The sequence below is a fragment of the Anneissia japonica genome, unplaced genomic scaffold (assembly GCF_011630105.1).
Source record: "Anneissia japonica isolate Jap-2015-1 unplaced genomic scaffold, ASM1163010v1 scaffold4024_len430915_cov183, whole genome shotgun sequence".
Lineage (NCBI taxonomy): Eukaryota > Metazoa > Echinodermata > Crinoidea > Comatulida > Comatulidae > Anneissia > Anneissia japonica.
Genome location: NW_022726558.1, coordinates 385,369 through 400,337, shown reverse-complemented (window position 1 = coordinate 400,337; position 14,969 = coordinate 385,369). Strand labels below are relative to the sequence as shown.

General features: G+C 33.7%; 2 protein-coding genes across 3 annotated transcripts; both read right to left on the bottom strand.

The window, feature by feature from the left end:
- Positions 1-2,674: 2,674 nt before the first annotated feature.
- LOC117113281 lies at positions 2,675-6,703 on the bottom strand. The gene is made up of 4 exons (XM_033256577.1): positions 6,651-6,703; positions 6,069-6,273; positions 5,046-5,567; positions 2,675-4,174 (listed from the first exon to the last, which is right to left on the bottom strand). The coding sequence occupies exons 1-4, from the start codon at positions 6,654-6,656 to the stop codon at positions 3,669-3,671; spliced, it is 1,239 nt and encodes a 412-aa protein (XP_033112468.1). The 5' UTR covers positions 6,657-6,703; the 3' UTR covers positions 2,675-3,668.
- A 1,083-nt stretch (positions 6,704-7,786) lies between these two features.
- LOC117113280 lies at positions 7,787-14,723 on the bottom strand. 2 transcript variants are annotated; one of them, XM_033256575.1, is made up of 11 exons: positions 14,519-14,722; positions 14,102-14,204; positions 12,585-12,750; positions 11,915-12,018; positions 11,550-11,674; positions 11,088-11,360; positions 9,816-9,902; positions 9,519-9,704; positions 9,183-9,425; positions 8,643-8,840; positions 7,787-8,552 (listed from the first exon to the last, which is right to left on the bottom strand). In XM_033256575.1, the coding sequence occupies exons 1-11, from the start codon at positions 14,678-14,680 to the stop codon at positions 8,316-8,318; spliced, it is 1,884 nt and encodes a 627-aa protein (XP_033112466.1). In that variant the 5' UTR covers positions 14,681-14,722; the 3' UTR covers positions 7,787-8,315. The 2 variants fall into 2 exon arrangements, with proteins under 2 accessions (XP_033112466.1, XP_033112467.1); XM_033256576.1 differs by lacking the exon at positions 9,519-9,704 and having other exon boundaries at positions 14,519-14,723.
- Positions 14,724-14,969: the final 246 nt, after the last annotated feature.

Genomic DNA, 14,969 nt, shown 5'->3' with positions numbered 1-14,969 from the left:
AAAGATGAATTGACGTGTTTCGGAACATAAATATATTTTATTATAACGAATATTTCGTCCTCATCCTAAGGACTTCATCAGCGTAACTGATTCACATTGCAAATGGCTTAGTAATTATACAATAGAGGCTGGGTAATTAAACAATAGAAGGTGATAAAATAGTTATTTCGTTCAATAGGCTTAATTAAGATAAACAATATTATGGAGCATATGTAATGAGCATCATACTAAGAGTAGTAAGCAGGATATACTAAAGGATAAAAAATGTCAATATGTAAGTAATACTGTATAAAGATAAATCAAGTAGAGGCATGTAAATATAAACTATGTATAAAAAATATATATAGAATCATAGTAGTATATAGTATAGTATATATAAATATATATATATACAATATATATAAAAAATGGTTATGACACTCGCCTTGACAGCTGGAAGTCGCAGGTTCGAATCCCGTCAGAGGAATTTTATTACACTATATATTTCAAGACACTGCAACAAAGACTGGCACTCTAGAATTGGACTTCTTAGTCATCTTAGAAAATGTTGATCACAACTAAATCAACAATGAATACCTTCAGAATGAATGTTATGCAATTATCTCGCAAGATAAGCTTGCCAATAATTATACACTAAATATATGCTAAAATATGAGGAGAAATAATGTTCTGAATGTATTAAGGAAAGATGATTATTCAAGAATGTGTTTCTGGCGTGACTCAAACCCGATGTAACTTAACATGTCTGCTTTCCAATTCCTGGGTCTAGGTTGAAATAAATTTACAGCACAGCAATTCATCGCATGACAAAAACATCTTTGATGTCAAACTAATATTTATTTTTCCAAAAAAAATTACTGTACAATGCTTTTATACAAAGTAAAACAAATGACTTAATATTGATAAAAAGTTACAAACAAAAAACATAATAAAAATATTAAAAATTGTTTTAACCTAGTGTACATTAGAAATATTTAAAACAGCACATCCTAACAAAGATAATAAATTGCAGAATATAGAGCAGCTTCCCAATATAGTGGAAGATCAGTTCGAAATTCATTGTGGGTCAAATCCTGGCCGAGTTCAAAATCATTGATGCGTGACTGCTGTAACTCAGTGGCGTACGCTAATCTGGGTCTGTTGGTGGATTAACGTACGCCAGTGATTGTGCGATAATACTGGTGTTCGTCACACCGTACACAAATTCACATCACTCGATTAACGTTATCATTGTGTCTGAACATATAGCCAAAATCCGGGCACTCAATGCAGCGCCATGATGTACGTGCAACAATTTGCTTTTTATTATGATCCATTCTGAATCACACCGGCAATCAGGTGTTGTGTCATCTAGAGCTATAAGGAGAGGAGTTGGATTTGTTGTACGACCGTCGTATGACACAGTGAGTGCTCGGCTTAAGCTTCGTATATCACATTTACAATATTTCATTATTTCAAATATTTAAGAGGGCCCTAAATATTAGCCAGCCTTCTACGATAAGCTGGAAGTTTAACCCTCTATGAAAAGAGTTTTTTGCATGGTTTGTTTCTTGCTCCAGTTGATCAGAATAGTTTCTATTTAAAGAACACACAAAAACATGAAACCTAAAAATTTAACATCCATTCAATAACTTCACATTGTAAATATATGTACAACTTCACTTGCAGCTATAAAGTAAACTTTGTAGATAGAAAAGAAATGTATACTATACATTAAAGATGCACTGTCTGGCATGCTAACAAATTAAAAAATTAAATTTAAAATATATTTGAATTGCTTTATCTGTATATTTAAGTAAGTTCTTAACATATAATAAAATTAATAAAATTCAGTTATAATTACATATATGTCATGACATGTGTACATAATCCATAAAGGGTACAATACAATTCATATTTCTGCATGATACACTTTTTTAACCAAATGGTGGATTTTACGAAAGATTGTGCTAAAATGTACAAATGGCAGTGGAGCACACACACAAAATTTCAAAAAGAATATCAGTACACCATACTGCTTACATACAAGTGTTCATATATGCATCAATATCTTGTTCCATCAAAATTCTTGTTTCAGTGTGTGCCATAAAAATATATCCCCTCTATCATATCAATCACTTCTTAAATTCTGTGGTTTGTGATGGTAAACATCATTTAAAGCACAGGCGGGAAAAGTGCGGCCCAACAGCGTTTTTCTTTCAGCCGGCGCGACAACGAATTAAAAACCCTATGTTTGCGGCCCGCCAAGGAAAATTGGCTAGAAAACATCGCTTTTTACGGCCCGACACTGATCATGTAAAAAGTAACATTAAATCTGAGAATAAAGTAGTGTATAAGCAGTGCTTGGAGGTTTTTGGAAGCTCATTGAAAACATCAAATTTTGGGTTCGGCCCACAGTGTTAAATCAGAAATTCACTTTGGCCCTCCAACCAATTTTTATGCCCATCCCTGATTTAAAGGGTCTAAATTCCTTGGTGAATATCTAGGTTGTTCTTGAAACTTACTTAATCTCTATCTATAATGTGAATATATAGCACTTTAAAACAACCATGATTTGAAAAATGTCCACAGATTCATTTGTTTTTTTAATTATCTCGTGGAAAATACAGTATTAAGCTTAATTGTTCAAAACCTACAATTTTATTAATATTGTACAAAGACTTATTATCACAGCGGGAACAATTTTGTAACTGCAGATATACTCTGCTGTGTACCATTAAGTTATTCACTAACTTTACAGCTTAGATATTTGCATATTATTTAGTTCAGGTGATGTTTACCACAGTTGGCTCTAGTTTTCCTTTGTTCTGCTCAGAAGCAGTCATTGAGAGAGCACCATTGTTTTACCAGTTCTTACAGTTTTATTTCTTGTTCACTGTTCAGTCCACTGTATGTTCAGTTTACTGTTCAGATCATCAATTATCACTTTTATGCAGCTTATACAGTATTGTGAATATTACTTACCTGGATTATTATTTACCTTTGGATTTATGTTGATAATATTACATGTATTGCTTACCTGGAATTATACTTATTTACAGTTTCAAGATGATGGAATTAAAAGGAAGTAATTCATATATTTTGTACATGATTTCAATTGTTAACTGCGTAAATACCCTTTCTCACTGCAGCTACTGACACTAATTGATAAGTTTCAATTATAAATTTAGTTTGCCAACCTCAAGTTTGGGGTTTGAATCCTTCTTGCTGTGTATTTCACTTGTGTTCTTGGGCAAGGCATTTTATCTTCATTGCTTCTCTCCACCAAAGGAGTATACGGTAAGTGGGTACCTGGTAGGGTTTAATGCCAAATGCACTGATGTTGCAACAATCGAATTTCTTCTTCAATAGACGTTTAATCCAATGACCGCGGTATTAAACGATAATGTGAAGCCCATACAGGGCTTAACAATATGCGCTATATAAGTCTACCATTAGTATTATTATTATTATCAATAAAATTAAGGAGCTTTAGCATTAAGTGATGCTGATACAACAATACATATTAAAACACAGACGTTAATAAACACATTTACAGTTTTAACTAATTTAAACAATATTATGTATATTTGATATATTAAATACTGTCCAAAATTATGTGAGTGATCAGAAATTTAATGAACATACAAGAATTCATATATTCCTTCAACATGGGTAGAATTATGCATTTAGTTGATGAATCTTAGTGCCTTATATTTGTCAATGTCAGTTAAAGAAGCACCTGCAGCATGCAACATTGATCTCACTTTCTTCCATTCAATTTCAAATTCTTTGTTTGACATTCTACTGTCGGGAGAATGTGCCAGCTTTGTGTTCCTGTAGTCGTGGATGTGCACCAAGTTAGGCAGTCTATCTGGATTTTTCCAAAATGACTCTGGAATGCCATTGGAGCAGTTTCGAATTATTAAATACATGATAGAGATATCAAATGTATCGATGTCAGCAGATGGTGTGAACATTTTGTACTTCTGCTCTCTACTGATATTTTTCATTACTTTATTAAAGCTACCCTTTCTCTTCTCGGAAAGTAGATAATTCCCAACATCGTTCTTGTTAATATTGTTAACCTCCAATATGTAATTTCTCATGGTTGCAGTTCCAACATCAACAACAGCCGATAACACAGCCTGGAAATTCTTGATTTCTTCAATGACAGTGTGCCCAATACCTATTTCTGGTCAAAAATGAAATGAAAATTTAAAATAATTTGGAAGAGTAAGTTTAATTAATTTCAATTTGTCACATTTACAATTATGCCTTTAATACACAACATTCATTTAGATTTTATTGCATATCATTACCATCAGCAAAATCAGCAGCAGCAATAACATCAGCAGCAAAATCAATACTAGAAGAATCAGTATTAGCAGCAGAAAAAATCAGCATCATCAGCAATAGAAACAACATCACTGTCATCAGTAGCAGCGACATTAGTCAAGTTTTTTTGCGGATTTAAGTGTAGTACTAGAACATAATAGTGTCAAATGTTATATACAGTACTGCGTCCAGTCTTTTGCCGTCGGGGAGAAAACCATAAATTATTGGGGAAAAAATTATTATATATTTTTTACATATCAAGAGACTCTAAAATTGATTAAATAAGAATTTGAAACCTCTAAATAAGTCATATTTTTGGGGGCTTCGCCACTTGGACTATTTTGGAAGGTTTTTAGCAACGCTCGACCACACCCACTTTGTTCTCGTCAGGGACTTTGGAAAGCCGATCTGGGAAATACTGGCGCCTCAACTGGCTCAATCACTAAGCACATAGAGGCTTGTTTCCATGATAGGCTTTACAAATCTAACTATTATTATTATTAATTATTAATCAGCAACTTCAACAAAATCAGTAGCAGTAGCAACAGCAGCAGAATCAGCATCAGCAATAGAATCAGAATAGGTTGAAGTAAACTCAGTATCAGCAGCAGCATCTTCATCAGAAATATCAGCAGCAGAATCAGCTTGAGTAGCAGTAGACTCAGCATCAACAGCAAAATCAGCATTAACAGCAGCAGCAGCTATTATTAATAAGACTAGTTACTTACCTTCCAAGGCTCCATCCTTGTAATGCCATTGGTTGCGGTAATTCTCAATGTCTTCAACAGGAACTCCAACACCTGTAAAAATTGCTGTCAGTTCCTTCCATTGCTTATCAAACACCTCCTTTGTGACATTGTTGCTATAACTGCAGTCTAGAACAGTTTTCTTATATTGATAGATGCGGACAAGATTTGCCAGCTCAGAATTGTCATCAACCGGAGGGTTCTCCCAGAAGTCTTCTGTATTATTAGTGTTGTGACAACAGCAGCGAATTAACTTTATCATGATGTCCATATGGAATGCATCAATATTGCTGGTTGATGAAAACACTGTTGTTGAATCATCTCCAAAATCAACATCCTTTAGTAATGCACACCTCTCCCTTGTCAAAAATGGTATAACTTCTGGTTTGGTAAGGTTAGTTTTGTCTAGAAAGTACCTCCGTAGTTCTTTGGTTCCACGACCAACAATCAATGTCTGAAGTGCCAGAAAATTCAAGGTTCCTTGTGTAGAGCTATCATCAAAACCTGTAGAGCAAAATCATAACATTTTCGGCTTTTAAAATTAATAATTTTCACATTTACTTACATATATAATGACACTCCTCATCTAGCATTATGACCTCCGAGATGTCTTTTCCACCGCAATAAAATATAGAATTGAATACATCAAGGGTAGAGTCAAAGGGTTTTTGGCGTGTGTGGAAAGCACAAATAAAAAAGACTTATGATCCAAGAGGGAGGGTTAGAGTGTTCCCCAAATTATAATTTGAATATTCGGTTGTTACCGCATCCATCCCTGATACATACAGTTGTAATCACATTAATTTTAATTAATGAAACCTGTAGCTTTGTAGAGAATTCTGACTTACTTTATAGACGAAATATTATTAATATTATTTATTTATTTATTTTAAATTTTAATGTTTCCTTTATTCAACAGAACATAAATCATTATCTTAGCGACCGTTCTGTTTCCAATATAAAATATAAACCATTTTCATAAACAAGTTATATTCTTATAACAACCTGTTGAAAAAAGTCGTCTGATACGAGTCGTTGCAACTGACTTTTTTTTTCCACATGGCACACAATCTTTTTTCAAACATTCCTCAAGTTTATGCAGCGGTCGCAACGTAGCATCACAGGCATTACAAAGGATGCGTAATTCATAGCCAACTCCTTCCGTAGTAACATACACAGTTTTCAATTGCTGACGGAGGTAACTTAATACCTGATAAAAATCAAATAAAATTATGCTGAACATTTTTTATGGTTGCAAGGTGTACAATGTCAATTTTGTAGGTGTTTCAGGAATGCAAACAAGACCCCTAAATGGTGATCAGTCAATTCATTTTCAGATCGTCAAAATAAAGGAAATTAGTAAAATTAGTCCAGAGTATAATACAGCGAACAAGGCTAAAGTTGATTATAAAGCCATTGGACGCCCTACAACACTGAAGCTATGACCCAAATAGCTGTTCCATTTGACCATATCAGGGACTATAAGCAACTCTCCTACCCCATTTGGTTGATTTTTACACAGAACCACACCAGCTGCGCCAAACTAAAAATGACAAAAATAAACAGAATTTGGTTACGGAAGCTTACCTCCATGCAGATGCTAGGATGTGGTTCGAGAGGTTCTTCTTTGCCATGTTCATCAACTTATCCTATGTGATATTTCAATCTGTTTATAAGACAACATACAGGATATTTTATTAGTCAATGGGTTGCTTTTGGAAAGAGGTCGTGGATGCACATAAAATAAATAAATATAAATACACAAATTTTTATCTAAAGCTTGGCACGGACTGCACTACAAATGCAACTTCGTTCCCTGTGAGCGCTGCAATGCGAAGCCGTCTGCTAATTGTTCGTGGACGGATCGTCATTAAAAGTGATCTGGTGCACACGGCTTGTGTCTGAAGTCCACTGGGTGCACTGGTTGCCCAGCTTAAGGGTTGTTCTGGATGACATAGAGGTCTAGCTGTATTTCAACTTACAATTTATTTGGCAATAAAATTACATTGAGCTGCCTGGTCTGACAATGTTTTTACTGGCACAAAAATAGCATGACATACCAAGCAATGTACAGGCTTACAAATACCTGTATTATAACATTAAATATACAAATGTATACTCTTGTCTCTTATACACATCTAGATGTGTATAAGAGACAGATACAGTACTGCGTCCAGTCTTTTGCCGTCGGGGAGAAAACCATAAATTATTGGGGAAAAAATTATTATATATTTTTTACATATCAAGAGACTCTAAAATTGATTAAATAAGAATTTGAAACCTCTAAATAAGTCATATTTTTGGGGGCTTCGCCACTTGGACTATTTTGGAAGGTTTTTAGCAACGCTCGACCACACCCACTTTGTTCTCGTCAGGGACTTTGGAAAGCCGATCTGGGAAATACTGGCGCCTCAACTGGCTCAATCACTAAGCACATAGAGGCTTGTTTCCATGATAGGCTTTACAAATCTAACTATTATTATTATTAATTATTAATCAGCAACATCAACAAAATCAGTAGCAGTAGCAACAGCAGCAGAATCAGCATCAGCAATAGAATCAGAATAGCTGTCTCTTATACACATCTAGATGTGTATAAGAGACAGCTTTTATGCAGCTTATAGAGTATTGTTGTTATCCCAGGGTCCTGGATTCAATTCCCGTCACGGCAGGTCTTTTTCTCACGAACAAACTAACTGCCTAAGCCTTAAAGAGACTTATAAAGCATCATTCTAATCCTGTAAGTGGCGCAATTTACTCGCTGTTGGATGTGAAATAAGAAATAAAAAAATAAAATAAAATAATAATTTAAACTGCATCCAATAAAAAAAAGCTACTTCAGTGGATTTTTCTGAAATGAATATGTGCGCTACTGGGTACAAGTCCTATAAAATAATGATTTGTCTCTCCGCCACTCCCGACACTCTGCATTTCTTCCCGTTCCTTGTCACACATCCCGTTTCGCTTCTTCTTTTTCTTTTACACTCCTTGAGGCTTACCTATTCTCTCTCTCTTGACCCGTCTTCGATTTCACAGTTCTCATCAAAATGTTTTCAACAACCGACAATTTCATTTGTCTATACGCCTTCTCCTTTTAACCTTGCCCACAAATTGTTGGAAATATATTCATATTTATACTGTATATATTTCATAATTTTTTGGTGTGTGTATCTGTGAATGTTATCCTTAATGGATTTTGTCCCTTGATGGCATTTGAAGAATAAAATTGAATTGAAAGTATAAAAATAATAATTATTGTACAAAAATTGTGCATATATATATTATGAAAGAGTTTCTTGTGCTAAACCATAAGTACCAGCTTACCTTTTGCTTCTCAAACAGTAACCCAAACATCTTAAGCAGTTCAAGGAATACCTCAAAGTTGCTGGGATCTTTCTCTATCTCATGTCTCCACAAATGACGTAGCAACTTTTCTTGTAGAATTCCCTCACTGTCGAGTTTATTCCATAAATGCATCAGTGTAGGCAACTACAAGAAAATATGAACAATAAGATGCATGCGACTCCTCATTAAGCAACATAAAAAATAAAATTTATATGAGATTGTTACATTGCTTACCCTGTCAATATCATCTGGTTTCACTACTGTGATGATTTTTGTCAAGAGATCGATCATCATGCGTAAGTTCGTAATAACCGTGTACTTTAATTTCTCATTAGTCTTAGAGTACAGAATTATTCCAGTGTCGTTTAGATAATCGAGGACAGTGTTGAGCGTTGTTTTAGAAATTCCACATTCAGATGCAATTTCTGCAACCTTAAATGTTGAATGAGAAGAGAATTCCATTCAATAAACAAACGCATGCAAGAAATATATACAAAACACAAAAAGTACACAAGATAAACCAATGTGATGGTAACTTTGCAGTTACAATCATTAAATTTGATTTATATCGAAAAATTAAAACTATAAATTTTAATGACTCAATAAAGGAACCACTTATTAAAGTAATCAATTTTCATAAAATCACAGATCAGGAAGCAAGAGGAATAGAATTTATGTGATGGGTAGTGTTGGACTTTTGGATCTAATTTGCGTAATTTAAATCATATTCATCAAATAATATTTAGTTATAAATATTATAAGGAAGCATATTACCTCATCTAAGGAAACATGAAGTCTTGTTTTTCCAACATCTTGTACTTTGGACTGGAAATCAACCCAGGTAGTGGGAATAGGTTTAGCCGTAGTCTTCATGTATCCTCCGATATTCTTCTTCAATTTCTCAATCCCTTCATCCATACGCACAGTGTTATCTACAACATACATCTCGCGATCCACATGGCTTTCATATGGTGTTCCTTTGACTTCATCAAATATTCTTTTGAACTTGGTTGTGATCTGTGAGCAAAATTGAAAATACATAAGTAAATTTATTGAAGAATTAAAGAAAAAAAATACTATAATTCCATTATGAAACAGACAATGCCTCACCAACTTGTCCTTTTCTGACTCAGTCCCTAACAGTTTGTCTTTATGTGTGGCAACTAAACTGATTGTGGGTGAGGATATGCCATTGATCAACTTCCGTGTCCTTCCATGATAGGGTAGTACAGCATGTTCGTATATTGACCGCATCCAAAATACATTCATCTGAAGATTTGTCATTTCAAATTGTCCCTAAAAATGTAAACAATAGTCACATATATTTCAAAATGCTATGAGATTAATTGATGCAATAAAACTAATTAAGATTAAACATCTGCAGTGAAGACTAAGTGGTGTATTTACTTGTAAGAAATCTCTTGGGTTTGCTAGAGCATCCAAATCATCTAACACACTAAACACAACACAGTATGATCCATCTGTTAAGAAAAACTGGAAAGAAAGACAAAATTTAAAACCTAAAAATATTTAAATTATCACTGTTAAAACTAACCACTGAAAATGATTTTATTACTGTTTTAAGTCACTTAACAAGTGATATTTAAATAACTACTATATACAGGTACTCTGAAAAGCATAAAAAATTAATGGTTATTGTTTTACTTGAGTCATATAGAGCCCTGCTTCTCAACGTATGTGTCGGGTCGCCAAAACATATCTGATGGTTGTGAAATTGCCCCTCAGAAAAAAGGCAGACTTTCATAAAGCTTTCAAGAACTTAATTGTGTCAGATACTGTACTTCAACATACCAGTCCTTCAAAGGACTCAATAATTAAGAGATAAACCCGACGTGCGCACGTTTTTGCGTGGGGGTGGGTGCACACACAAGCTTCAGTCAATCATAAATAATCAGGCGGTCAACCTCACTAAATTATATTGTTTTATTTAAACTTTTCAAATAACGAGTGTCTCAAAAAATATTCCTACTATAAAATGGAACATTCTGCACATGACCAAAGACAATATGCCTCATGAACTGTGCTTGGTAAAAATTGAACAATTATCACAGGCACTTTGTTAGCCACGGCTGACTAACAATACAGCAGCAGACTGCAAGTATCTTTAATACCAGAATAATTAGGAGAGAACTGTTATAGCATAGATATCAAATGATACTAGCATAGATTTAGTGGGTCGCCCCCTGAAAAAGGTTGAGAAGCAGGGATATAGATGGTGACCTTCCAGTTAAGGAATGAAATTTAGTTGATATTTAGGAGCTTTTTTAAATAAATTCAATATTGTGATGATCAAACTAAATCTCATGTAGAGTTTGGACTTGTTTTAAGTTGTGCAAAAAATAATGTAAAGGATTATAACCAAAAAGCCACGACCAACCCCCCTCCCCCTTCTCCCGTTTTTCCCCTAAATTTTAAAATTTCAATGCATATATTGAAATTAGTTCTACTCGCTTATCTATTCTGATATATTTTGCCCCACCCCCCACCAACCTCCCTTCCCATTTGAACAATTTTGGATCCGCCCCTGATAGGAGTGGAACTAGGCAGGCATTTTCATCAAAGTACCACTACCTAGCTACTCACCAGAGTAACATCTCAAATCAAAAGAAAACATCCAATAATTTTGAAATGTAGCTTTCAGTAGAATTTATTACTCACCCTGTGAGATATATAATAGGTCAGTTGACCGGCATAGTCCCAAATGCTTGTGACATCACTTGCTATAAAACTGCTAGGTACCTCTGCTGTTTGACGTGGTTGACCAAATATGGCTCTTCGAAGTAGTTGACCCAATCTGAATCTTTGACGTGGCTGGGAAAATACGGTACGAGGATGGAAAGTGCCAGGTACAGCAAGTTTAGCAACAAGTTTCTCATGAATTCCTTCTGGGAGTCTGGTATAGCTTGCACTTCTCGTTGCTTCTGATGGCTTCTGTATTAAACATTCAAAAATGACTAATCTATATCCGTTCAAATTTATGCAGAAATTTAAACCAGTTGTTCAGGTAATGTTTTTCTTATTAGGCAGAGAGCTAAAAAAAAAATACATATTAAAAATTTAAAAGAACATCAACTAAATTAATTAAAATAATTTTTGCAATTACATTAAAAACAAATTTACCGATGAAGCAGCTGTAGAACTAGATGATGCAGAATTAGTGTTTTGTTGGCGTTTTGGCTGTTTCAGCTTTTTAGCGAGATTTTCTGCGATGGAGTGCTCACGTATCTGCCTCGTTAGTTCACAAACTGTACAATATTGAAATGTTTTCAAGAAAAAATTAAATAATTTATAAAAATAACAAATTGTAAATTAAATTGTTTGTACTTCAATAAAGTAGAATATTTATACAATCTGCATCCTTCTATTCCTTCTCTTTGCAAAAAAGAGGTTATCAAAATAATTTATAAAAATAACAATTTATAATATTTAGACAGTTAAATTGTAAATTAAATTATTGATATTTTAAGGAAGTATAATATTCATACCATCCACATCCTTCTGTTCCTTCCATTCGCTGCAATCTCCATCAACCATTTGAAATGCTGTTGTTGTTACAATACCATCTGTTGATGGTTCATTGTTGTTAAATCTATTCACATTTAGATAAATATAATAATAAAATAAATTGAATTATTTTATGACAACGGTGTACATAGCATGTTAAACTATCAAAACTTTACAATGTAGCCTTAGTTTTGCATTTTAAGCCTATATTCACAATTAAATGCACATAGGATAATTACTACTGTTTATGCCAAGTGTTTCCTTACATTAGTTTTATTCAAACATTAAATTAGTGTTTGAATAACAGTTGAAATAGCCATAATAAAGTGCAACAAGCTATGGAGGCACTCAGTAACAAAATGGTGTCATATCTACTGTGTTATAGGGATGTGTTGTGTGTGTGTGTGTGGTGTAGTACTGTATTTAATGCACACTATGTAGAAAATTAAAGCCTTTTAAAATTACAGCTATATCAAGAGCCAATGGGCAGAAATGCCCTTATAAAATCCTTTAAACAATTGCAAAAAAATCCTGGATAGTCAGTTGCCTAGAAGGAGTAATGAACCTATATGATACTATAAGAATGTTGTAATAATGCAAGCCAAAAGACTGTACAATTACCTAAAAAACAAGGCCTTATTTTGTACTTACACTTTGCCAAGCATGGAACGGACACAACTTGTTTTGCCTACCCCTTCTTTCCCAAGGAACATGACTCTGGAATTAACCATCATAATTTCCCCATTCTGAACTTCATATGTGAATGCTTTAATGGCTTCAGGACCTCTCGCTAATATTTCTCCTGGAGCTGATAGCTCTTATGGATATAAAATATAACAAATATTATTTAGTTTACTACAGTAGTATTCTTATGCTACATATTTCTTCCATCCATTTTATAGATTTACATTAAACATACTGTGATTATTTTGTTCAAAAAAATACCATCACTGTACAAACTGATTTCTGAAAATAACACAGCAAAATATGTAAATTTATATCAAGTTGTTGAAACACTGAGAGACTTAACTACTTCTAGAGCATAAACAGGTCAAACAGAAAATAACATTAAAATAAAAAGCTATAAGAATAAAAAAGGAACTGAAATATAAGAGTACAAATGTATAGTATTTTCTATTACATGTGTATACAGTATTATTCCTATGAACGATATGCATATCATAGGATTGATTTTTGCCCTCTGACTCAGGTAAGAATCCAACCCACAACCTAAGGAAACAATGATTGATAATTTTTAACCTTTTTAATTTATTAGCATGTTTTGCCTCAAATTCTCAAAATGTTATTTTGAAGTTGATTTTTTTGTTTACTTTACTTTTCTAATTTTTAAACTTTTGATTCATCGTTTGTGTAGAATGCAGATAATTTGATCAATGTTTCCACTAGGTATATGCTACAGCCAGACTACCAAAATAACTGTAATGCTGTAAAAATAAATAGTTGGACTTGTATAGTACATCCATGCAAAAAAGCCTCTATGCATGTATCGCATCCATCGAGCGCATGTAATAGGTGTAACTTTTTTTTTTTTTACTGTTTCTTACAGTGACAAGTTTTGTGGGCAGTGTACACTTGCAATGGGATATACATGGGAGATCCAGAGATATTAACAAGGGGGCAGGGGCAAAGTCCAAAACATTAGAAATATTTTTTCTCCAGAAGTATGAGGTGGTATTTCCAGCATCTTGCAGGATACTGTCATAAAATTGTTTTGGAATATTTAGGATATGCTGTTGTACCATTGCTGGATTTCAAGCATAAAAATCATAGTAAAATACAGTTTAGAATATTGAGCTTTCCATTAATATTAAAAATATATATTGTTTATTTACAGGAATGTTTCATTTTCATCTTATGCAATACTTGGTTAAAATTAATTTAAATTTACAATAAAATTGATATGATTGCCTAATTAAATATTTACCTTATTTCTTCCACTTTAAAAAGGCATCCTAAAAAAGGGGATGGAGTTAGGACCCACAAGACGTCCACTAAGGTGGCACCCAACCAGCTATTAGTACTTAAGGTATAGCCATGCCTAGAAAGCTATATAGCTGAGGCTTATGACATGGTTCTTCCAAATAAAGCAAGCTCTGTGATTTTTGCCAATAGGTTCAGGAATATTTAACATACAACAGATAACTTACCTATAAGCAATTTTTTAAGTTCATCTTTCTTTTCCTCCTTTGTTGATACTTCGTATTTACTACATTTATTACGATCATAATAATCAAGAGGTGTATTCCCTCTCTGTAATAACAAGATCATACAAAAAATTATAGTATATTTCACTGGATGGCAGCTGCAAACTACATCAGCACAACAAAGGGAAATATTTTAGCTTTGAAGATTTATAAATGATAATGGTGAAAATAATAATTCAAAGGAATAACCAACACAATCAGTATCACAATATTTATATCATATATTGGTACAAGAATAAGTGATGGAATTCATTCGTATAGAATGGAATCAATGCTCTTTTGGTTATTAGGAATGTTTATATTATTGTAATAAAGACATTGACTAATCCTTCTGAATCATTTCTATTTTCTATACATTACACTATCTTTTTGGTAAACTGAGGCACCATATGTTATCAAGCACAAAGCTGTTTCTCGCTGTTCATCATAAGTACCCTGAGCATGTAGACAGTACTGTAGTGCTGTTTGTCCAGCAGGCACAACACCTTCATCTACAAAATGATAATCAATGTCAGAACACATGAAAACTAATTGCTGTATATGACATCAAAGTAAACCGAGATGAAATAATGCAGTGGCGGATCCAGGAATTTGAAATAGAGGGGCCCAGGACAGATCAAGGGTCTATACCACCTCAGCTCCACCATGGTTGGGGCTAAAATAAGAAAATTTACAATTATGGCACCTCTAGATAGTCGGAAATGTAACTCTCAGACTTAAAATTTGAAAATTTTCTTTCTTTCTCCAATTATTTACAATTTTGAAAGAATTAAGGGGCCTATGATGACTGAGCCCCCCTTGAATCCGCAAC